The sequence below is a fragment of the Cydia amplana genome, chromosome 1 (assembly GCF_948474715.1).
Source record: "Cydia amplana chromosome 1, ilCydAmpl1.1, whole genome shotgun sequence".
NCBI classification, from domain to species: Eukaryota; Metazoa; Arthropoda; class Insecta; order Lepidoptera; family Tortricidae; genus Cydia; species Cydia amplana.
In genome coordinates, this window is record NC_086069.1 from 5,207,039 (window position 1) to 5,233,842 (window position 26,804).

At 35.0% G+C, this 26,804-nt stretch overlaps 1 protein-coding gene and 1 long non-coding RNA gene across 4 annotated transcripts in view; one reads left to right on the forward strand and one right to left on the reverse strand.

Moving 5' to 3' along the window:
• Positions 1–26,804, forward strand: part of LOC134661421 (atrial natriuretic peptide receptor 1) — a 288,858-nt gene that overhangs the window by 243,501 nt on the left and 18,553 nt on the right. For all 3 annotated transcript variants that reach the window (XM_063517690.1, XM_063517542.1, XM_063517618.1), the window contains 5 exons: positions 6,707–6,821; positions 15,695–15,842; positions 16,159–16,357; positions 18,937–19,028; positions 23,444–23,582. In XM_063517690.1, coding sequence (XP_063373760.1) covers positions 6,707–6,821; positions 15,695–15,842; positions 16,159–16,357; positions 18,937–19,028; positions 23,444–23,582 — 693 coding nt within the window. The remainder of the gene's footprint in view (positions 1–6,706; positions 6,822–15,694; positions 15,843–16,158; positions 16,358–18,936; positions 19,029–23,443; positions 23,583–26,804) is intronic.
• LOC134662201 (uncharacterized) overlaps positions 1–26,804 on the reverse strand; it is a 216,802-nt gene that overhangs the window by 13,407 nt on the left and 176,591 nt on the right. Inside the window, exon 2 of the long non-coding RNA XR_010098030.1 lies at positions 2,239–2,677. This is a non-coding gene — a long non-coding RNA (uncharacterized LOC134662201). The remainder of the gene's footprint in view (positions 1–2,238; positions 2,678–26,804) is intronic.

Here is a 26,804-nt window from a genome sequence, read left to right on the forward strand (position 1 = left end):
ATATAATTCGATTACCAACATAGTTTTATGTACAAAAAAACCTGCGCACACGGTTGAAATAAAAGGAAACCAGATTTGTAGAAGCGCGATAGTTGGGTAGGAGATGAAATGAAAAATCAGCAAATTTGACAAAAAATCGTTGAATTATCACGTTATTTGCTTTTCAAACTTTCATGAAATGATTCATGAGCTAGGTAGTTACATTTTGCTGAACGCCAAAGAGCATACATTAATTTGAATGCCGACAGATGTTTGACAGATGGAGAAATATAAAAGGCCCCTATGGTACCATATGTGCATCATCATCATCCTCCTAGCGTTTGTCCCGTACTGTAACGTCCGCTTTCCTACTTTTCTCCTTCCACTTCGCTCTATCCTGGACATCGGTTTCTGCCAACCCACAGGCGTTTAAATCTTTGGCGATGACATTACGCCACCGCTGCCTTGGTTTGCCCCTCCTGTTCGGGCCTGGTAAGGCAAAGCTAAGGGCTCTGTTGCCTACGTATTCAGGCGGCCTTCTTCTGACATGCCCAAACCACCTCAGCCGACTTTCTTGGAGCTTATCGGCGACGTCTCTCACTCCTAGGCTACCACGGATGTGTTCGTTACGAACCCTATCAATCCTGGAGACGCCGGACATCCACCTCAGCATCTTCATCTCCGCCACATGGATGGCTTGAACATGTCGCTGGGTCACTGGCCATATTTCGCTGCCATAAGTGAGGACCGGCCTTATGATGGTCTTGTACACGAGGCCTTTCATTTTTATCAGCATTTTACTGTCGCAGGTCACACCAGTCACCTCTCTCCACTTTAACCAGGCGGCCGCAATCCTGTGTTGAATGTTGGTCTCCAGTGAGCCGGAATCGTGCACAATGCTCCCGAGATATTTGTATTGGTTGCATTTCTGTACTTCCTGTCCGTCAACCAATATTGGTTCGGAGTCTGAATCGGGGACATTGCACTCCATGAACTGTGTTTTTTTGTACACTCAACACAAGACCCCCTCTCTGTAACTGATGCTTCCACGAGAGTAATAATCTTTGGAGCTCTTCTCGGCTCTCGCTACATACTGCCACGTCATCTGCATATATAAATGTCCACCGTGCTTCGTTCTGAGTACCCTCCGTGAGAGTATCTAGTACCAAGCTAAACAGGTACGGGCTTAACACCGACCCCTGATGCACTCCTACGGTGACTGGTATTGAGCTGGTTACTCCCGCGGTGGTCCTGATCACAGACCTGGCTTCCCGGTACATGTCGGCTATTACAGTGACGTATGCCTCGGGGATGTTCTTAGTCCGAAGACACCACCATATTGTCTCATATGTGCATCATTAAATCCTAATTAATTTCGATCCAATTTGTTTGTTTGCTGAAGATAAGGGCAACTTTATTCCCGGATAAGGGCAATTTTACTCCGTAAAAGCGATGGATGTTAGAGATAGATGACAACAACGTCATTAACTTTGTTATATAGTGTACTTTGTCATAGTGATGTATGTCTAAAACAAAACTTCGATTCTTCATCGGTTACTTATTCCAAACACAAACTTTTGCAACACAAACTCGCTTCCGTTTTCTTAAACTTCATACTACAACGAAATGTAACAAAACAAAGTAAAACATAAAGCAACTTCCTTCATGAAATTAGAACAAGGAGTTATCCTTTTTCAAAAAAGAGTAGTAAGATGCAGATGCATGTACGTGACACCAATTCCACGAAAAGTTTTGCTTTTAAGACGTATCCTGACAACCAGAGTAAAATGAGAGAAAACTCAAGTCAAGAACAGCACTTTTAGTTTACCTGCTAGGATTGGTGCACACTTACAATCGTTGTTGAACAGTCAGCATTAATAATACCGAATGAAACAACGTGCCGAAAGTATACTCGTACCTGCCTCTCTGGAATGCTTTTATAATTTAGAGATAAATCTTTACAGTTCACTTTCAAAATTATCTTTGTCTAATAAGTCACATAGGTCAATTTAATAATAACATCAGAATAACCACAAACCTCTGTAGTTGGATTCATTACGAGCTAATGATTGTTGCGGTGTTCCTCAGAGTCCATTGTAGTCAATCAGACCGTCTCTGTACGCGGATGTGGCTAAATCGACCGCGGACCGAAGCATATTGTGGATTATCTATAACTGATGGATGATTTTAGGGTTCCGTAGCCAAATGGCAAAAAACGGAACCCTTATGGATTCGTCATGTCTGTCTGTCCGTCCGTACCTATGTCACAGCCACTTTTTTCCGAAACTATAAGAACTATACTGTTTAAACTTGGTAAGTAGATGTATTCTGTGAACCGCATTAAGATTTTCACACAAAAATAGAAAAAAACCAATACATTTTGGGGGTTCCCCATACTTAGAACTGAAACTCAAAAAATTTTTTTTCATCACACTCATACGTGTAACCGGATATCTATGGATAGGTCTTCAAAAATGATATTGAGGTTTCTAATATATTTTTTTTCTAAACTGAATAGTTTGCGCGAGAGACACTTCCAAAGTGGTAAAATGTGTCCCCCCCCCCCCTGTAACTTCTAAAATAAGAGAATGATAAAACTAAAAAAAATATATAATGTACATTACCATGCAAACTTCCACCAAAAATTGGTTTGAACGAGATCTAGTAAGTGGTTTTTTTTTAATACGTCATAAATCCCCTAAATACGGAACCCTTCTTGGGCGAGTCCGACTCGCACTTGGCCGCTTTTTATTGTTTATAGTGTTGGACTAACTACCTCACAGGTTCTTACGAGTACGTACGTAATACGTATCACTAATAATGCATTTATGAATGAATGAATAAGAAGTTCGCAATATCTACCTTCCTAACTTATAAAAAAAATCGAAGAATGAATAAGATGACTGTCCATTTATTTAATCGCCGTGTGTAGATTTTAAGAATACCTATACGATTTATTATATCGCACAAGTAAGTACTTACCGGTATTCAGAATAAATAAATGTAATTTTTTATATGGGATGGTAAAATCGTCACACTAATGTCAACTACAGGAAAACCAGTTTTTATAAAACGATACCGCGCTGCTCTGCTCTTTTCACGATCTTACGTAATTAACTGCACTGCAACCATGTTCAACTGACTTCAGGCGTTTACCGTTTTTCATTACCTAAACTGCAAAACTGGTGCTAGTGCGATTTTTAAAGTATGTACGTTTACAACACTTTGTGAAATTTAATCTAAATTGACATCCCATCAATGCAGTTCCAGTATTTATATAACATCACAATTATGCAATGAGGATACAAACTATAATTAGCACACTTGGTGTTATAATACGATTTTTTATACACAACACGTACTTTTGTACACTCGTTGGTAGGTACTTACCTACTCATTGAAATTAAATATTAAATTAAACCCTACGACTGCAGGAACGCAGCAGTCATTTAATTTTAACGACAACTTTATATAACACTTTGTTGTTAAAAGAAGAAAGTTGAAAAGATGAAACATTTTTATAAATGTTATGTCATCCTTGGTCTAAGCTCAGCGGATACTCAAATAGAGACACGAGGGATATCACACTCATGTCTTATGTATTCATGTTTGATACGACAGAGCGCAGCGATGCATACTGATTATCGGAAGTCATTAACGCTGTATAACAAAGGGATCGGCTGTATAAAACGGGGCGACATACTTGTATTACAAAGTTTTTGAGATACCCTGCAGAGAGCGGTAGTGAAAAAATATATTAATTTTCTTTTCTTTTTTGTGGTCATTATGAATTCTATTTTGAACGAAATTATTTAAATATAACCAGCATCGCGTTGCATCGTGACATACGAGAGACTTTAAAAAATTCTGGTTACCTTTTTGTGTATAGTACAAATATTATAATGTTCTCATTTAAGTGAGGTGGGCGAAAGTCGATATTTTTAAAATAAGTTAATTGATAGTGATAAGTATTTTAATATTAACTGAAACTATTTATTAAGAGAATGTTAAATGTAAATCGTCGTGTAACTTGTAATACAAGTGGAAGTCCCTTTCTAACAAAAGCTGTCAAAAAGTAACATCCGCTTGTATTACAAGTCACAAGCTTTTGAGAAACGGGCCTCAGAACCTAAAGGAGCTTAAAGTAACACACAATACGTCGTAGAATTAATACCACTCTGCGGAAAATCCTTTAAAAGTTGAAGAGAAATACGACAAAGGAAGGTAGGAAGTAGGAAGTAGGAAGTTACTTTTGATATAAAAGCGATACCTCTCTGCCGTTCTAATAAAATAAGATCAAAAACATTTCCAGCCCCAGTTATTGCAATGCGCAGCTAACTGTATTCTGCTCCTGTAATGTGTTTGAAAGGAAACTCCGTGAAACAATAATGTGCAAAGTTTTGGCTTTCTAAAATGTAGAAATATAGTTTAATAAGTTAAATGTTAAAATGCTACAAGGCATATTAAACAGGTAATTTCTGACACTTAGATATTATATTTTCTATCGGTTGTTACTTCAAATTGGGTTAGTATAAAATAAAGCCCAAAGTAAATTTTTAAGGTTTATAAATATAAGAAGACCCCTTTCAAATTTCTGCAACGACGCCAATATCGAAATAAAAAATTGATTACCTAAGACTTTCAAAGAAAAGTCTGCCAATTCGAATTGTCGTCAATTGATTACTGCTTTATACTCAATTCGAATTAGCAGACTTTTGTTTGAAACTGTTTGATAGTGTCAAGATCAATGTAGATGTCGTCCATTGTGTTTGAATAGTAATAATTTCAGTAAATAGAAAATGTTATTTTCTAATTTTTGTTCTTGTCTCAGGTTTTTTTCGTTTACAGTCTTACGAAAACCGAATGGTTATTTTTTACCTTTCTGTCCAAGCCATAAATTTAAAATCCATCAGTGCAAGGCGAGGTATTGTCGACACAACTGCGTTACTGACGTTTTCACAAGAGCTACGTACCCGTTAACCCGTCAAACAACTGAGCCCGTACCATGAGTCATTGACAGTGTCAAAACTGACATAAACGCTTTCGAGAACGTAATTTACTTTCTATACATCTCGCTTGCCCTAATATGCGAGTACGAGCGAGATGCATAGAAAGTAAATTACGTTCTCGATGGCGTTTATGTCAATGTCAAACTGGTGGTAATGGTACTGATTGGTTAGTCAACTCTCGCTTGATGAATGAGCTAGCGACGCGACAGAAGCGGACCGAGTGCGTAAACATCGCTTTTGCTTTGAGCGCTCACAACACAGATCACTTACGCAATATCAGGAGTCTCCAAAATAAGGCCCGTGTGCTTTTAACTTATGGTAAGAAAGCGGGAGAGCCAAAAGGCCATACGATCCGGCTCGCGAAGACAATGGCATTCAGGTTTGGTTGGAGCCGTTTGCCCTTATTATATAGGTCAAGTTGTACTCGTACATCTCGACCATACTGCATTTGTGTAATGTGTATGTGGGTTCCGGAATAAGGCCTGATTGCTGTAGTGTAAACAAAGCTTTGTATTGGATGCAGCTGACTGGTGTGCTTGGCAAAGTTGGCAAGTGTAAGGTAAATAACTACTCGTGTATGTTCCTAATGGCATGTGCAGTCCATGGGAGGTAATCTATGTTTTGTGTAGAGCACAATGGTTTTATTGTGGAGTGAATACTTTATCTAAGTGTTGAATACAGGGAGCACTGTGTTGTTAATTAGCGAGAGTGGGGATTCCATTATGTTGTAATATTTGCTAGATTGTGGAATGAGTAAGTATTTACTGGAAATTCCGGATTTCTGTTTAGTAGTACCTATATTTTGTCAGTAAATAAAAGTGATTATATAAAGAAGATTAACATAGTGAGAATTACGGCATCAGGCCGTTAGTTGAGTCAAAAAAATCTTAATTGTTATAATGTCAAGTTTCTCAAAACAAGTCAAGTCGTTAACCTTTTCGACGCCGTGTCAAACACAAAAGCTGTCTCTCAGACGCCACGTCACCGAAGTGTCAAAACTGAAATTGAACTTTATGCATATGCACCTAGGTTTATGTTGCTCTGTGGTCTATGACCGATTAATACGTCTTTGGCGTTGGACCTGCGGTGCGTATATATCGGTCATTGGCGTCCAAAAGGTTAAGGAAAGAGAGTCCTAATATTTTTTTATGCCAAACCTGCACAAGTATGACCAAACAGGAACATTTTGCATTTACTAATGAAGTTACCTACTCTTGGAATTTCAGTTTATTTGTTCTAATTCTTGGCTCCCGTTGCACTTCGTAATCCCTGTCTGCTGCAGCTTTTCTTGCGTCCTTAATGAGGCGAAACTCATTTACTGGTGATAAATGTTACATATTATGTTTTTCTTGATCTCTTATGAGCAATATGAGAATTGTATATGCACGTTATTAACCTATAACTTTTTTTGTTTCCAAAATTGTGAAATTTCCACATACAAATTTTCTATTTTCCAAATATAATTTTCCTTTATTACCTGAAATCCTGATATCTTTTCCAACTATCTGTTAACTTTACACAACTTTCTAGATTAGAAGCCCAACTTAAGAACAAATAATTTCATTAAAAAAAAAAACTTTATGATTTAGGCGTAAGCTGAAGACGCGGTTTCGATACCCGCCTCGTCCACCGGTGGACTTGGTCACTTTTTCTTTAGTATATGATATCTATTTTAGTTTATGATGAGAAACTTTAGTAATGTATCGTGTTTGTTCCAGTTGTGGTGTTGTGCGCGAACCCCGGCACGGTGCGCGAGATCATGCTGGCAGCAGACGAGCTGAACATGGTGTCCTCGGGCGAATACGTCTTCTTTAACATCGAGCTGTTTTCCAAGTACGTTTGGGATCGATATAAATATCGATGTATCGTCATTATCGTTAAAAAATACCATCATCATTATCATAATATCATTGTTAGTTTATGTATCTATTCTTGTAACGGGTTATGGCGGGAATGGTCATATTCGGCCTTTATCAATTAGCAAAAAAACTTACACATTACAGTCTGACACTAACATGGCTTTCTTTATTCATCTATGTGTTTTATTAAATGTAAAGGTACCACATTTTTTTGACGGTTTCCAAGATATTGAAAAATCCACAAGTGGTAAAAACTTGTTGTGTTCAAAATCGATATTAATAACATGAAATGAGTAAATATTTAACTAAGAGGTTTGATTATTTTTGTATACATAAGGGCATCTATTTTTCTGTATGCTGATCTTAATAACTTGAACGTAACGACACAATATACCTAATATAATTTTAACCAGTTAAGTAACTTAACTTTCGATGTTTTTGTTAGATCATGACATTGCATATTATTTCTGAAGTAGTTTTAAATAAGTGTGTTACCATTCAGACTCAAGTTGAATAAGTATAATTTGATTGATGTTACTTTTGTGAATTGTTCTTCTAAACTACTACTATCAATCAAGCCAGCCGCCATTCACTTACGGGGAAAACTTTTAGCCTTTTACATTTGGCCATTAGTGTATATTTTACCAGCACTACTGATGCTGATACTTGGTAAATAAAAGGTACAGCATATACCGATTCGATACGTATTGTTTGACTCTGCTTAATAGACATGCCATTAATTAAAATCAATACTACCTTCATCACATCTAAAAAATCTGTTGCTATTTTTTTATTAATTTTCATAATCACCTGTTATGTTTGTACGGCGAATTCTGTAGGTATTTATGGTTTAATCGAAAAGTTAAAACGCTAAACATATTCTAAGTATTTCATTTGTTTTGTGAAATTAAGTGTTTTACTATTGCTAGGTACTAAATTATAAGTAAATTATTTCAAGAATACAGAAATACATATAAAATACATTATGTTGCCACTATGAAATTTATATTGAATTATTTCTCGCGCGCAAGTCTTGTTGATACCTCCATTGATTTCCTCTGGGATGTGGCCCGTAATTAAACTACCTACTATATTTACCTGCTTTCGTTCCAAGACCCATTAAATTTGAATAGATTTATTAACTCAAAAAAGCTACATATTGCGTCAAATAATTCACGCAACAGCGTATTTTTAGGTCAATGTAACTGTTCAACCACTTTCTCATCGAACCTGAAACTCTCTCTAAAGTATAGATATAACAATTACTTACATTAAGCTTTTAATGCCACGAGACATAAATTTGAGGCTGCAGGACTTTGTCTAAAGTTCTGTTCATAGTTCTTAACTAATGAATGACGATCAGGTTTCTTACGAAGTTTGACAATTAACCCTTCAAGTGGCAGGTTACCGGATCGTGGTCGATTATGTTAATTAAATTTGAAATTTGACTAAATTAAAATAAAATTAAAATTCCAACTACTGAAAAAGGACGTTGCCACTTGAAGGGATAATGAATCGACAAACAGTTGTTTTTCTAAAAATCCGGTCTTGTCAATCAATACACGACAATATGACGACACATTTCATAACTTCGTGATGTCAGAACAATAATAACTAATAACTCTTAAAATATACTTCAAACAGAAATTATTTTTGTTATTCTTATCTGTACATATTTTACGAGATTTATTACAAGAAATATTTGTAAGATGTATTTCCCAAGTAGTGAAGAGTTATAAATATAACAGGTACGAACTTGGAACAAAATTAGATTTCCGCTCAAGTGCTCTTGAAACGCAGGTACCAATAAAATGAAATAGGACAGGACCATATATTTGTCCTTTTACTTCTTTCTTTGCAATTCGCTCATATAATATTGTTAATAATAGACGTGTAATAAGGTCCTCATAAAATATTTATAAATAAGATACAGGAAGCTCCTTACAATATTGCTGTGATAATAATTATATGCTTTTATTATAAATTTATCTATGATTGCTCTAATTATAAAATGGTGGTGCCTCTTTAACTTTGCTCACCCGTTACCATCAAGATGTTCTCTCTTTGACTCCCCAATCCAAGTGAACGAGTCTGCACAACCGTCCGTTTAACTCCCACTTACCCCTACCACTTGCTAACTCAAGTGTTGCCAGGTAAGTCATTAAACATTACCCATTACCCTAATATTAAATTCAGGTATTTTCAGAAAGTTGCCAAGTAAAATTCATATTTGCTTACACTTTTTGATATAATTACCAAAAATCATGACATTCGGCCATCCTACTTCGTGCATGACTCCGGCGCACGAAACTCAATTTAAGGTTGAAAAGAAAATAGCTAAGAAAGCTCCTTTAGAAACACTTATAAAACATTTCTTATACACCGAAATAAATCGTACCTACTCCATGAAATTCCCCTGAGATCGAAATGCTTATTCAGCTTCTTATACCTAGTTGTAAACAATAACATTAAATGTGTAAACTTTGTTTTAAATCAATATGTTTGAGCTCGCGTCTATCATGACATTCGGCCTTCAGTTCTTTCCTTTCTTTATGTTTACTGTCAATTGCATATGTTTAGCTTTATGAGAATTTGACTTGTAGTTAATTATTTACTTGATGTTTACTACGTGTCTTACAAACGCTTAAAACATTTTTCATCATACAGCGATATAAGTTTATGCAATAAATAGATTTTATTCAATGAATTCGATAGTCTTCAAGTAAAATATGATATTGTACCTTTAAAAGTTTAAATTTTAATATTATGAACACAAACTATTTTTTTTTATTATTTCTCTGAAACAGACCTGACAAATAAATTAGCTTAAGATATACATATTTTCTTTATTTTATTAGCATATAACCTTGCTAACCTGTTTCCGAATATTAAACTCAAAGTCGACAGAAACACTTGAGACAGGTTTCAGTAGCAAAACGCAGACTTTATCAATTTTATCATGCATAATTGTAGATTTTTATTTTGCAAATAATATTAAATAATTGTATAATGTCCAATATTTTGATGCATTTTCTAAATTTCAAAGTCTATTTGACACCCAATATATCTAATAATTTACCAGTTTTTCTTGAAGATTTATTTTATTTCATCTATTGTAACAGAAATAAATCAACTCGTCGGACCAAACGGAAGATTTGCATTTTGTACACACCCTTTTGATATCATTCGTTACAGCAGTCTTCTAAAGATGGCAATTTATCTTTTTTTTTTGTTTTTAATCAAAGTAAGCTTTCCAAAAAAAAAACATGTTTCTTCACATTCTTTCAATATTATTTCTCACAGCAATCATGCAAAGATAGCAGATTTTTGAAATCAATCAAACATTTCTGACGAAACCAATCTTATTGGTGCAATTGGTTTCTTCTTTCATACTAACTTAATTGATTTTAAGTACCTATCTATAGTGCATATAAAGCCATTTATGGCAATTATAATATTCAACTCTATTGACAGTATTAAAATTCAATTTGAAGTAATCAATTTTATGTGACATACATTTTTTAAGCGTACCGACATATGTTAAGTACCTAATCAATAACCGTTTCAATATTATTTTATTACCTCTGTTAAGATGAACTTCAAAATGTAAGTGTTTCATTAATAAATAAATGAACCACGACACAATGACACGAAATTAACTTTTTGAAAATAGAACGTAAATAATACAGAAACTAGATATTAAAAGCGGAAATGTGGAAAGTCATGTGATATACCAACTACAACTTATGAAAATTATGAATTTTGAATTACATTTTTTTTTTATCCTGATCCTGATACGAACGAAACATCACAATCATAACTTTGAATACGAGAGAGATAGGATGGTTTTAATTTTGGATGTCTCGATCATTGATGTATATGTTACCCTATATAACCCTTTCTAGATATGCTAGAACAGTTATTAACAACTACTAATGCTATCCCATCATTTAGATAAACTATTATTCTAGACACTGTTTTAAATCGATTAACAAATCAATAATAATCAAGCAGAGTATGTTTAGAGTTAGACCCTGGCATAAATACGACTAAACTCACAATTCGCATAATTTAAAAGCAAATCAGTTACTGAAATCACGCATAGGCAATGAATGTTACCTATTTCATGTCTCTAACCAAAATCTAAGTCAAATACCTAATTCAACTATTTTTTTTTAAATTTACGACTATACATGTACTTTATTATTTCTATGCTTCAAACATATTATTACGTATCTAGAGGCTGTAGCTCTAAACTTCTTCACAAACTCAGCCATTTCTACAATTTCGCTTTTATAACGTGATTTGTAACTGTATATAACCCTAAATATTCTTCATATAGACGTACACACAACTAAAAATAAAATACCTTTTGACATTGATATCTAATTTACTAAAGCTTTTTTTTTTCATTTGGATATTCTAAGTTTCAAAAATAAACTCGCATCAAACTTTCAATCATAGAGAAAGTACATTTTTATTTCAAAATATTTCGAGACCGCATGTAACGATACTTAAATACTATTTTGTAAGAGAGGAAATCAAGCCCAACCCCTACATGACACCAAACTCGATCGCACCTTAAAGAAAAAAAAAACAACTGCATACAGTATAAGACAAAAAAAAAACAACGGGCTGCACCCAGGGAGCGCCAGCAGCGAAAACTCAATGACCAGTGCAAAATGACAATTGTCTCAATTGAGGCCAGCGCCATCCAGCGTTATTTCGTCTCATCACTTGAAACCCCCAAACACATCGCTGTCAGTACTCGAGCCATACCAGTACCAGCTAGAGGGAAAGTCACCAGATGGCATTCAATTCAAATCAACAAAGAAGAACTCAATGACATTGTAACAGTCCCTCGACCAGGCCACGTGCCCGTCCCACGTTTTACGAATCTTACGTCTTACGCTCTCGCGAGTTTAACATTTTTTTTTTCATCACAAAAAATGCTCGGCGCCGCCAAAGAAGTTTCCACTTTAAAAATTACATTCATTATCACCACTAATTTTGAAACGACTATTTCGTAATGTTAAAAAAAAAATGTTTACTTATAGTTAGTTTTTGAACATTTACTGCTTCATAGTACCACTCACTTATGGCATGTACATATACTAATTTAATTTATACAATAAGTTATTGCCAATTGCGTTAGTGTGAAAAATTCTAAATCAAACAGTTTTCTGACATCAATCAGTCAACTATAGCTTCAAAAAGATCATTGTATTTAATATTCAACACAGATATTATTTTATTGAATTCATTTCATAGTCAAAATATATTCATTAGAAAAACCCGATGAGGTAAAAACCAACTACTCTTTTCAATCTTCCGCCAATGACAAGAGTTCTCTGGTATAAAAAAAAATATTCTCTAACCTTTGTTATAAAGTTAGCACAAATGTGACATTTTAACTAACTCTGTAAATTTTCATTGACCCCATTTCACAATTCATTCAACAATTCTCAGTCACCTTGACCCCTCACTCCTATTTGAGCAGGTCAAAACCAATATCAACTTCCTTTGATGCTTTCAACGTTTCTCGTATCTCGTTTGTTCCACCTCGTACTCCAGCACATAATCATTTTAAAATAAACAAAATTCTTACACTTCCTTCTCAATACATTTAATATGACTTTGCAAAACACGTTAATGAAAACTTAACTACATTTCCGTGCAAACAGATCACTCGCACAAGACAGGGATCAAAAAATCAACTCCGAACTCATCCTATTAGACTGACCAAGTCATATGGTTGGTAAAGTTTTACTTGTCATTAACTTCTGTCCTTTTTAAGAGAATTACTCCCATACTGTTGTTAATGTTATTTCAATTTGTTCATTATGTTGAAACTATTTGCCGTATCTCTCATTAACCACGTCGACATTTTAAAAGAGGAATAAGACATTAACATTTACTGCGCAACCCGATCGAAATAATACACGTACTTATCCGTGAAATATTTAAAATACTTGAAATGTAAGTACTCAAACCCTTTTCATGTCTTTACATAGATTCAAAATGCTTGTTATCACAAAAACACAACAAGAACTACCAGAATATTAATAAAAAAATCTGTGGAGCTGTCGCTAGTACGACATAAATCCTCTGCACTCTCACGATATCTATGCCTACTTTTTTCCCACTATAAACATTTTAACATGATCTGCAATAAATGATCAACATTAGCCTGTCAGATCCACATCAGTTTATTTTTTAACTTTCAATAACGTACACGCGCGCTATACTATGTATTTTACTTGTTCCAAACATCTCTAAATTTTCAAATTTAAATAAAAAGTCATCTTCATCAGACGCATACCCGCGTTACACAAAACGAAACTCCAATAACGCATGCTTAAGTAGTACAAATGACGCACTTTCGTGTCATATAGAACTTAACCTTAATGACGCCCCAACGTCAAAAATTCAGCTTCAATGACGTCTCCACGTCATACAAAACAACATCAATGACACCACAACGTCACACAAATGACACTGCCATGTCATACAAATGACGCTTCCACGTCACACAAATGACGCCTCCACGTCACACACAAATGACACCTCCATGTCATACAAATGACGCCTCCACGTCACACAAAAGACGCCTCCACGTCACACAAAAGACGCCTCCACGTCACACAAAAGACGCCTCCACGTCACACAAAAGACGCCTCCACGTCACACAAAAGACGCCTCCACGTCACACAAAAGACGCCTCCACGTCACACAAAAGACGCCTCCACGTCACACAAAAGACGCCTCCACGTCAAACACAAAAGACGCCTCCACGTCACACAAAAGACGCCTCCACGTCACACAAAAGACGCCTCCACGTCACACAAAAGACGCCTCCACGTCACACAAAAGACGCCTCCACGTCACACAAAAGACGCCTCCACGTCACACAAAAGACGCCTCCACGTCACACAAAAGACGCCTTCACGTCACACAAAAGACGCCTCCACGTCACACAAAAGACGCCTCCACGTCACACAAAAGACGCCTCCACGTCACACAAAACACGCCTTCACGTCACACAAAAGACGCCTTCACGTCAAACACAAATGACACAAGCTCATATTAACGTCGATTTAAAGTATCAGGTATCAAAGTATCCCTGTGCTATTGTTATCTTACTAATGTCATATTTATTTCGTAAATGCACTGCATTGCACAATACTACTTATACGGTACTCATTTAAATTAATTGTAATGATTATATTGTATCATAAAATATTATTAGTTTGCATATGACAAAAAAAAATCAAATAGGCTTTAACCGAGAGGAACAAAGTACCGTTGTCACTAAAAATTGCTGGACAAAAACTATAGGTTATAGTTAATCAGTTCAGTTTCAATGAACAAGGCTTATTCCGTCCCAATTAACCGCGATATGCTACACATGTACTATATTTTATGAAATAAATAAGACATAATTCAATAGCACAAATTTCCGATCACTGATCACCAGCACAAGCCCACACATCAATCTGTAATCATAAAACACAAAAAGATCAAAATAATAGGCATTTCAAATATGTACTTATCTACTCATAAATGTATCAATTTTCTTACGACGTTGCAATTTGATGACAATAATTTTGATCATTTATAGTAGATAATAGGTACATATAAAACAATAATCTGTGCTAAATAGCCATTAAATCGACGGGTACATAACTATTAACTTATGAACTCATTCCAAAATCAAAAGTCTGCCGCTTTAATACTAATACAATAATTATAATTTCATTGTAGGTAGATGTCGTAATAGCAACCGACTAAAATAATTGTACCATTCAAATGATATCGAAAATTATGGTTATATTCCAAATACTTTTGCAAAGAACACGTACCTAGATCAGATACTCTAATTACTCATCCATCTAAGAGTATATAATTAAATATATAACTTTTTACCGTTAGCAAAATGTAGGTAACCTACCTTCATTAAAACAAACCAAACTAAACTCAATACTTTTACAATGAATTGATGTAAAATTTTACTTTGTCGCTGATTATACAACTACCACTCATGTATAATAAAACTACCTTATATTTTTTTTTTGCATTAAAATATCTTGATAATTTAAAACAACACTACAAAGCAACAATGTAAAGAAAGTCTAAGCTTCTTACAGCTACAAAACTGCATTCAAAACACATAAACTACTCGAGGTTCATAAAATCAATCCATTATGTAGGCACTTAGGTACCTACTATTGAAATAAAATAAAGACAACTTACGTTTTTATTCTACCGATCGAATCTAAAAATCTTATTGTGGGTTAGTGATACGTTAACACTTCTGAAATATTATAAATTTATCTATGATTGCTCTAATTATAAAATGGTGGTGCCTCTTTAACTTTGCTCACCCGTTACCATCAAGATGTTCTCTCTTTGACTCCCCAATCCAAGTGAACGAGTCTGCACAACCGTCCGTTTAACTCCCACTTACCCCTACCACTTGCTAACTCAAGTGTTGCCAGGTAAGTCATTAAACATTACCCATTACCCTAATATTAAATTCAGGTATTTTCAGAAAGTTGCCAAGTAAAATTCATATTTGCTTACACTTTTTGATATAATTACCAAAAATCATGACACTTTTAGTCACAGGAAAACGCCCTTCTAAAGGCCTGCTAAATATAAATTACTTAGGTATCACTTACATGAACAACTTTGTTAGTAAAAAGTGGTATTTAATTATATTTAATTTAATTGTATTTAATATTTTTTAAACTAAATTACGATTACATTTGTAAGATAAAGATTAAAATTGTAAATAAATAAGTCCAAACCACAACCGATGTGAAATTTTGTTTTCTTTTTCATCAGTTTAGCATCAGTATCATCTAAGCAGCCGTGGAAGGTGGAAGGAGACACGGATGAGCGCAATGAGCGCGCGCGCCGAGCGTACAGCGCCGTGCTCACCGTCACCAGTCCAGCTCCTGAGAAAGAAGAGTATTTAGAATTTTCGGATCAGGTATGTTTACCTAACCACCAATACCCAACTGGTGCTGGGAACATATATATATGAGGCTGCAGCTAAATAATTGACAATAATTTATCGACAAACGCCAATAGGAAGTAAAAATGTACCAGGACGATATATGCGAAAGAAAAGTCAAGTGATAGTTTCCATAGGCTATAAAAGTTTCGCTTAGCGTTTTCTATGAACGATTGTCACTTGTGTAGGCCAGATAATTACAAAAACATACGTTAAAACATACAGATATTTAAATATGTCGTTTTTAATTTCTGTGTCATAAATTGTATTTATTTAACCTCTTTATCAACAGGTGAAAGAACTAGCAGCGAAAAAATACAACTACACTTTTGGCAAAGACGAGGTGGTATCCACATTCGTCGCCGCGTTTTACGATGCTGTGCTGCTGTACGCTTTGGCATTAAACGATACGCTGAGGCAGTCCCCTGAGCCTAGGGGGCGACTGGACGGGAAGGCGGTCATTAATAATATGTGGAATAGGAGTTTTCAAGGTAATTATACAGGTTGAAATTTTAACCACCAGACGTACTCTGCGTAGTGACTTTAGAACCATTCACACTAGCGTTTCCCGAGCGTCGACGTCTAGACAACTCTATGGCTGTCGCTGGACGCAACGTTATTCAATTAAATTTTCCATAGCGCTGACTAGACGCCGACGCTCAAAAGACGCTAGTGTGGGCATCACAACCAAAATGTATGAAACGGCCAAATTTAGGTCATAAAAAAAGTTTCTACCAAGAATTAAGCAAATAAGGTACGTAGATAGGTAAATGCGGCACATTAATGTTTGGCAAAGTATGTTTAATAATAATAAGAACAGACAAATGAAAATGTCTTGTTTCTGCAATGAAAAGTTCAACAGGTTTCCGTGTAACAGGCAATTACTCTTAATGTTTATTGAAAAAGTTTATTCGACTTCGCTTGGAGATGCCTGTTTTAGACAAATAAAAATAAAAAGCTCACAACTGCTTACAAATAATAAATGATACAAGATAATCTTATCATTGTAAATAACTTGTAGGTACATGTAAGTTTTTAAGGTAAATGGGCGTTTTTTTGTTGTTGTCCCAAACACTTTTTTTTTTCAATTTGGGAGTTTTTATGTTATTTCTACTCAGAATCACGAGCTCTTTCTATCCTAATAGGAGAAAAAAAGTGTCCCAAAATTTCCATACATTTTTAGATCTTTCACGGAGAGAAAAAATATTGTTCGAATTAAAAACCTGGTTTCTTAAAAGACGGGATTATCAAACTTATTAATATTTACATTTTTTTTCTAGGCGATAGAAAATAATATAATTTCAAGTAAGTTTTATTAATTTCATAGTATAGGAAATACAAAACGGTTTTACTTAATCGTGAAATTAATATTCTTTACTCGGAATAACAGATTTGTATAAATTCTATGAAACTTTCCTTGAGTTTATAAATGGTGTACTAGTTACAGTACGTAAAGATTACTAGATAATACAAATGGGATTTATTAAAATCGGTGGCTACAAATGAGTATTAATAATTATAACTATTATAAGTCAATTCTGATTTCTATACTTGGTAATCTTGTAATAACAAGTCCCTTTGTTATTCTTATGAATTTTATTCTTATTTCCGTAAATAGTAAATAGCTTTATAGATATTAGTAAAGTGTACTAATAACAAGATTCCTAAACGCACTAGCCGCCCTCCCCCCGCACGCGTACTCCGTATCCATCTTTGACTCGTCCATTTTGCTTGTAACCTCATCGGCGAAAGGAGCTCATCGGAGAAATTATGTTTGGTGCATGTGGTGTATCGTTGAATGGAACTATGACTAAGTCTACTACGTTACTATAACTACGTTGAACATATAACAAAGAAACCTGTAAAATTGGGCCAGCGACTTGTAAGTAACCATAATTGCAATTTACAGATGCACCGTACCTGATCCTGATCCAATCCATTCAAGCGCGATTGGAGCGTGCTACGCAAATTTAGATCACGTAAGAAGTGATCGTTCCTTACGGGATCTAAATATGTCTGGTACGTTTCAATAGCGTTTGGTTGGATCGCTTGGATCAGGCTCAGGTGCGGACGCATCTGTACATGGCAATTATGGTTACTTGAAATCAAATCGCAGCTTACTGAATCCCATGAATTATTCTATAGATTTCTAATTTCTAGTAAAAACATTAATGAAAATAAGAGTGCTGCTTTATTGTTTCCAAGCAAACTATTGTGAAATTTAGTCACGGGATTAGTAAAACCAAGAAACAAAACACTAGATAAAACTTCTCAGCTCTATAAATTCCATGACTTTTTTTTGTAATTTCTAGTAAAGTTTACTTGTTTTTAGTAAACAGTATTGTTGTTCCAAAAAGGAAAATTTTTTTGTGTTAGTAAATACAATTAGTAAAACTGGTTCATAACCGTTAGTATATTCTACTTGTCATGGGATTCACTAACATTTTACTAATGATTAATATTTTTTACTTGATTCTACAATTTTTTTCTCTCCGTGTTCCATTACGCGACCGCCATACAAAGTCTATGAAAAATGGCGACGGAATGGAAAAAAAAAAACCTTAGGACACTTTTTTTCTCCTATTAGGATAGAAAGAGCTCGTGATTCTGAGTAGAAATAACATAAAAAATCCCAAAATTGAAAAAAAAAGTGTTTGGGACAACAAAAAAAAACGCCCAAATGCAATGAAGCATGCTATGAATGATGCAGCTAATCCCTGTACCAGATTTAATACTCTTTGCCCTGTACTAGTAAAAACTGTATCACGGCGGAACAGGATTCCCCTTGTCGTTGTCGTTTACAAGAGATAATAAATTTTCAACCTTTAAAACAACTTTTCAACAAACAACATGATGAATATATATTATATCAGTAAGGATTTTTTTTGGTGCTGGTGTTTTCATTGATTCATATTGTGGTGTTGTTAGGTACCTGCTAAATTATTTATATGGCAGTAGGTTATTGTGACTCTGGACTTTCTGACACTCGAAACATATATTATGTATATGATATGCCCCGAATGTGACAGGCAGAATTTAAATATTATTCTAATAAGTATTACTATTCTAGGTATAACTGGCGAGGTTATAATAGACAGCAATGGTGACCGTGTGGCTTCCTACTCACTTCTGGACATGGATCCCAATACTAGTAAATTCCAGGTGAGTCAATTGTACGAAACACATACAGGGTGCCTTACCACCATGCAAATCGTTATCGCTCTGTGGCGTAGCGTAGTCATCTCTCTCTCTCTCTCTCTCTCTCTCTCTCTCTCTCTCTCTCTCTACGTTGGCACGTTGGCTACGCACCCAGGTATGTTTACAGGATAACCCATTTAAGCCCACTTTATAAATATTACATCTTTTTTACAAAAGCGGTTACCTACAGTTAATATTAAATATTGTTTTTTAAGCCAAAGCTACTATTCTAAGCCAAAACATCGATTGTAAGGCGGCTTTTTAGCGTCGTGATCTTATGACTCTTAGGGCCACTTGCACCATTCACTAACCCGGGGTTAACCGGTTAACCTGGAGTACAATTTGACACTGGGTTAACAGTTTAACCGGTTAACCCCGGGTTAGTGGGATGGTGCAAGTGGCGCTTGGATGATGTTATGATCAAAATATACAACTAATCGAGCTGTGCATGCCACCTTAATTTTCTATTCCAATTATCTACAACTTGTATTTTACTTCATCGATCTGCGCTCATATACATCGTTTAGCTTTATTACTTCCTTTGTTAATACGTACCTAAATCTATTCACTCGAAAAGTAGTATAGCCTTTTACTAGACAGTATTATCTCTCCTCACAGTGGCTGCTCTTTTTTGGATCATTAATCTCAATGTGTACACAAATTCGTTTCTTGTAAGTCTGGCCTACGTCAATTACTTGTACTAGGCTGTAAGATATCTCTTAGATTAGAGCTGTGAGGAATAAATGTGGCTGTGATTTGTGAAGATAGTTCCTACGGGTCAATGAACTGTAATATTCTTTCTTTTATTACATATAATTATGTTTATCTACACAAAAATTTACACAGTTTAAGAAACTGTCTTGGTTTTAAACTGATAGTGAACAATACTGAAACTTTATCCTTTTTATTATATACTTAAGTATTATTGCGGGTTAACGTTAGCGCTTCCAAGTTATTTTTATTGCACGGTCATTTTCAGTGTTGGTGGAACGTTAATTACAATTGACCATTAACCAGTAACGGACGGTTACAGTTTACAGTTCAATTTATAATGGTAAATGGCCAAAAATGGTCAATTGCATTAACGTTTCGGCCAACACTGGTCATTTTTGTGTTGTCAAAAGAGGTTAATTTTTATGAATTTGTGAATGATAGAAATATAGATCAATATTAATTTGACGATTTGATTTAATTTTTGATGACCGGTCTGGCCTAGTGAGTAGTGACCCTGCCTGTTAAGCCGCGGTCCTGGGTTCGAATCCTAGTAAGGGCATTTATTTGTGTGATTAACACAGATATTTGTTCCTGAGTCTTGGGTGTTATCTATGTATTTATGTATTTGTATATTATATATATCGTTGTCTGAGTACCCTCAACACAATCCTTCTTGAGCTTACTGTGGGACTTAGTAAATCTGTGTAAGAATGTCCTATAATATTTATTTATTTATTATTATTTATTATTATTAATGTAAACATTTAATATTTAAAAATGGAAGCGGCTAGTTAGTTTCTCTACATTCGGCGGCCATTTTGCTACGAAAAAATATCACGCAAAGACGATTTCGCCAAACCCATTTCATCGTGATTTCATCAGACCACAGAAGGGTCTCGCACGCCTGACGCTCGATCCATTTGCCCGGATAATGCTCGGTCTGACTTTAAACGCCCTCGGGGCCCCAAATATTCTTATCGGCTTAATTATGAGCCTGTATTATCTCGACAATTTTTAATACTTAAGCTCCATGCCCTTGTATTGGAACTGCCAGTGTAGGGTAAGGGGAGGTAATTAGTGCGTGATTTGCTTTTTGACAAGATAAATGAAGCGGCGGATAATCCCTTCTCTGTTTTCGTACTTGTGACCGTACTCTGGGAAAGTATTACTTCGAAGAGGCATGCAAATTACCGGTACGTGCTTTATTATATACTGTAATTTTAGTTAGGTAGGTATACGGCGAACAGAGCTGTTCCATTAAAATTAAAGTCAATTAAAAATAAACTTTAAGCCAGAAAACTAAACTTAGATATGAGGTTTTAAAATACTATTGAAAATACATACCAAAACTACGAATCCAACATAGACGTTTCTAACTCTACAGTAGTTTAACATACTGTCTACACAGTATGTTAAACTACTGAGCAGAACTCAAATCATAACAATGATTACTATAAACTCAAGATTGTTGAAACAATATACATAGAACTGTGAACTCAATCTTGAACAAGACAAGATAGACAAAACTGGGAACCTAACATAATGGCAAACATTGTACTAAGGAGTATAAACTCTCCTAGTTGTGGTTTATAAAGCGCAGTATGTAAAGTTCAGCCTTTAATGAGATTCTCCAGAGAGCGTTGAAATAAAATACGGGGAAGAAAATTGCTCGGTTTATGATGCATCGCATGCATAATCCAATTTATTGCTCAAAAGACGACAAAGAAAGCAGGTAAATCATTGTTTATGACATACTAGATTACGTTTTCTCTGAAAAATGTGTAGTTCTACTTTTATAAAATGAATTATCGGCAAACGGTTTACGTACCGACTTGCTTAACTTATTGGGTTTATTTTACAATGTTAGCTAAAAAAAACCGATCCTGTGTGGGTTTGACCATCATCGCTTGACCAGTTTTTATTGTGGTTTGTATGTTTAACCGTTATATAAGTGGTTATATAGATACAAAATACTTACATAAAAAGATATGATGCCACCTTATTTTTTGTTTTTGTTTTATAGGGACAATAAAAAATGACAACTGCCTACTATAACGGTTCTTGAGATAGAGCCAGCTGACAAAAAAATTGACGGGCAGATGGAAAAATATAAAAATACTTTCCATATGTTTCAATATCCAGAGAGGAAAATGGGGACAACGTTTCGTTCACTTTCCTCTTAAGCTAGATGCCGTAGCGAACGTAATTATTAACCCAATAAAACACTCGGTAGATGAAAACTGTACCTGTAGTTTTAATTCCCCAGAGAGGGATTATTTGATTTTAATTTACAGTAGTAAAATATTTCATTATATTCATAACCACATAGCGTTCATTATTTTAATTACCGTGTAATAAGAGCTTTGCGTACCGCACATTTCTCCCTATTAATCGCTTTTATGCAAAATTTACGAACCATGAATTAAGCATAAATTTAATATGGTAACTTAATATTATCAAGTTATACAAATGAATATTAATGATGAATTGCATATAAACAAACAATTATTTGTGGGTAAACTGTCAAGTGTTCAGAATTTCCATTCTTCACTTCGGTTTGGGAACGATTTTATCCGACAAAAAATATTTAGTGTCAGTTGTATAAATAGTAAATAATCTCCCCGACTTGTAGCAGGCGTAGGCGGCTATAACCTAATTGAAAGCGCCAAACGACAAACCCTCATCAAAATAACATCAAAAGATTTCGGTTCAGTTTATGTATTATTAGTCACATTCACATGTACACAGAGAGAAGAGAAAGAATGGTGCCTTCATTTTTTTTTATTAGAAATCATACTACGATTTTATTACAATAACATTGCCACTTTATTTCAACATAACATGTTACATGGGTACATTATATCTATGGTTAATAAGTTAAATTATTTCTTTATAATTTTATAATTTTCATTTATATGTATTTTATCTTAAATTTTACAATAACACGTCATTTTTTACTATTCGTTAGCAATATCTTCCGATTCACGAAAGAAATTTCAGACGTTCGGGTAATTCTGTTTACACTACTGGCAACACAGGATAGCGCTGTCACATTTGACAATCGCCATTTTGTCCCTGACCGTCATCCTTGTCGAACGCGTGTTAATTGTTATTTCCTTCTCGCTCAGTGTCAGCAGTCGCAGTGTTTTCCAAACTTTTCACGTCGTAAGCTTAATTGGTAATATAAGACTAAAAAATTAAATAAAACAATCGTTAGGAATCAACTCCAGAAGAAAATAAAACGAAAATTGCTTAAAGTGTCGAACACCGTTTATTGATTAACTGTGAATTAGTTTTTCAAACGTTTGTCTTGTATAGATAAATAAAGTTTAATTTAATACATTAGATTTGTTTTATTTTACTATGTTTCGACATGAATAACTTAAAATTAATGCCGTTAAAATAATTTTCACCGTTGGTTAAAATTCTCCCACATTTTAAAGTTTGAGAACCTGTAAACAGCATGATGACGTAGGCCTGTGTCAGTTAGGTCGTTCGCGAATCTCGGAAGAGAGTACCAGGCGGAGTATATTATTATTTATTATACCATGGTTTGGTTCATTTAAATACGAAAAACTTAGCATTTTAAGAGTGACTCAGGAGACCGTAACCATAGCAACGTGTGACAATAAAAAGTTGATTAATCCAATTGCTTGACTCCTCAGGTGGTGGCGACCTATGTGGCGGCGAACAAGTCTTTGCAGTTCCACCCAGACCGGCCTATACACTGGGCAGGCGGGAGCACAGATCCGCCCCGGGACACCCCCGTTTGCGGCTTCGATGGCTCGCTGTGCCCTGACAAGTGTAAGGATATATTTGAAATGCTCGCTTTTGAAATAACCCAAAGATCGATACTTTGGAATTTAAGGGTAACATTCCATTTCTGACCGCAGCTGCACTACTATTGGTACTGAACGCGCCGCTGTTACTGTCAATTTCCATAGTAAAATGAACAGTAGTGCAGCTGCGGTTGGAAATGGACTGTCATCTTATAGCTTTTAGAGTTAGACTAAGCTAAGTTAGCAGCGGGTTTGATAGCCCCGACGCTGCCAATATTATTTTAAACGTCAAATTCTATGAGATTATGACGATTAAATAACATTTGTACCGCCTGGGCTATCAAAATCGCTGTCAACTTAGGTTTGGTATAACTCTAAAAATTTGATTGACGATCAGATTATAGCAAAAATATATTTTTCCTGATGATAAGCGGTCTCTCCAAGGTTCTTAATTTTTTATATTTTTCCTGATATAGCTGATCTAGATTTATACATGATTAATGTTAATTTGTCTAATTCAATTGTACGGTGTGATGACACAAACAGTACCGGGGAGACTAAAGGATTGTAAAGACCCACTTACATTGATTAGAAAATGTAATGAAAACAGAATGCTGCTTAAGCAGATGTTTTTCTTTTACCTTATAAACAATTACTAAAGGTAAGATATAAAAAAGCAACACCGTTCGACCTACTTAATCGTAAAACCGCAAAAATAATTAAAGAATCACATTACCTACGCCAGATCCAAACCTACCGCAACATCATTTATTTTTTGATGTTTTTTATCTCAACTTTTATCCATCGAGCTGGTTAATTTTATTTTAGCCAGTCGTATGCGGCCTGTCAGATTTGATAATTGAAAAAAGTGACCTTGACATTTAAAACAATAGATTTAAATTCCCACGCACGGCACGCACGGATCCGTGTCTAAAGCATACGAGGGGAACAAAAGCCAGCCGTTGTACTTAGTCAGGAATATACTGCATGAAACCCTCCATTTGTGTCGAGAATAAATGGCTGAGAACCCATGCATGCCTATGAAGAAAATCCTCGTGAGGCCATCTAGTTGGTGTGGTCCCGACTGTTTATTAGCGGATTATACTGATGCGGTTTGCTTTTAGTGCGAAAGTCCTTACCCTCCAACCTTCCCGTTAATGTTTTCTTTTCATTATATTCTGAGAAAACTCAATGCGACCAGAATAACAAAAAAAATGTAAAGGACCAGTGCTTTTATCCCGTAGATGAGACAATTTGCAAAAATATTATTGGACGGCCTGAGTAGATCAATCGCGATTGACAATTAGACGTACATTATAATTACGCTATAGCAATATTTAAGTACAATTGATGCCATTGCAAGTTTCTTTTTTTAATACTGCCAAAGTGAGGACATAAAACAAGGAAAACGTATGATCCGAATGTCAATGTCAATGATATGATTCGGTTAAGTTGTGTTCTAACGTATGGGGAAGACAAACAAATTATAGCCAGCCCTTTATGTATGTAGTATGATGTAGTACCTTTGGGTATGATGCTTTACGCACACTAGCGTCCCAATCCCTCCCCCTGCCGCAACCGGGGGGGTTTTAGTATGAAATATGTCCCGGTGGACAGTTTATTTTTATTTTTGGGGAAAGTATATAAATTATATAATGTAGGCAAAAAGTGTCAATGAAAAAAATAATTCTTATTAAATTCTTGTCAAAAAAAGGTTATATTCATTTTTTTGATATGATGTACCATATTCATGTTATAGCTAGATGAACTTCAACAAAATTTTACCGTTGAACAAGCTGGTTCTCCCCATACGATTTCTGTCAGTACTATCACGTACTATGTTACATTGAACTTCAACAAGTTAATACATGAATATGGTGAGCCTTAGCAAAAAGTGGCTTATAACGTTTTTTGTTTAAAATTTATTAAGGATTATTTCTTACCTTCACACTTTTTTCTTAACTCTCTCTCAAAAATAAAAAATAAACCGTCAACCGTGACATGTTTCATACTAAAAGTGGGGGTTGCGGCAGGGATAGGGGTTGGGACGCTAGTACCTACATGAAGTAAAGTACCATAACCAAAGGTATCATACTACATTCATAAAAGGCTGGCTTTAATTTGTTTTTCAAAAAACACAATTTAACCGAATCATATATCATCAATAGTAGGTAACTACTATTCACAATCGCTTTAACCGAGGACGTAAACAGTTAATAAAGGTTGTGTAACCGTTTCCAAATCGGGGATAAACATATTCATGTTGTATATACGGATTTACCTACGAGAACAAGTTAAATATTTATTGCTTGAAGAGATTCATTGAAAATAATTTTTAACATCTAAACTATAATAAAATCTAAAACTGATCCAACAAAGCGTTGAAACAAATCACATTCTGAAATTTCTTAGCTTTTTCAGACCAATCCATATCCAATCCAACCCAAGGGGCGTAAAGATTAAACGGAATAGATCAAGCGTGGACCGAGACGGTAATAAATCGAATTCCATTCTTGCTTCGTTACTGGAATCTCAAGTCTTTTATGAATTTACTAAATTTCTGATATTTCTTGTTACTCTATCCCGGGTGTGTCCTGTATTACGAGCAAAAAATTGAACTGTAGGCTGTACTCCTCAAACTCCCCAACATTTGTTCAGCGATTTTCAAAAAGGTCAGTTTGAGAAGTATAGCCTACAGTTGCTCGTATTAGGACACACCCGGTATAAGAAGCGTTTGGGTAGGTTGAAAACAGGGATTAGTTAGATAAAGAGTCCTCGAAACTTTTAATACTTTCGAAATAAATTATTCAAGTGATCTACAGTGTTCCGTAGATTATGCACTTTTCAAATACATTTTCGTAATTTTTTTATAGGTACATAAGATGTGGTAATTAAAAAAATGTTTTTTTTTTCGACCGGCCGAATTTAGCCATAAACATTAGTTCCTTTAAGATACTGTGATACAATCTGTGTCTGTATCTACAGAAGTATGTAAACATTTTTATTATTTTATCTTGATTTAACAATTTAATGTCCCTTTAATTTTAAATTTTTTTACATTAAAATTTCGCGACTTCCGTGTTCTATTTAGTAAATTGGTCAATATTATTTAATAATCAATGAACGTGGATTTACTGAGTTCGGGGAAGGCTTTTCCTTAACGAATTCGTACATTATTAAGAAGAACCTCTTGGGCAGTGAGTAGTATCGATGAGTCGGGCCTAATTGGCCTTTTAAGATTGCGAGT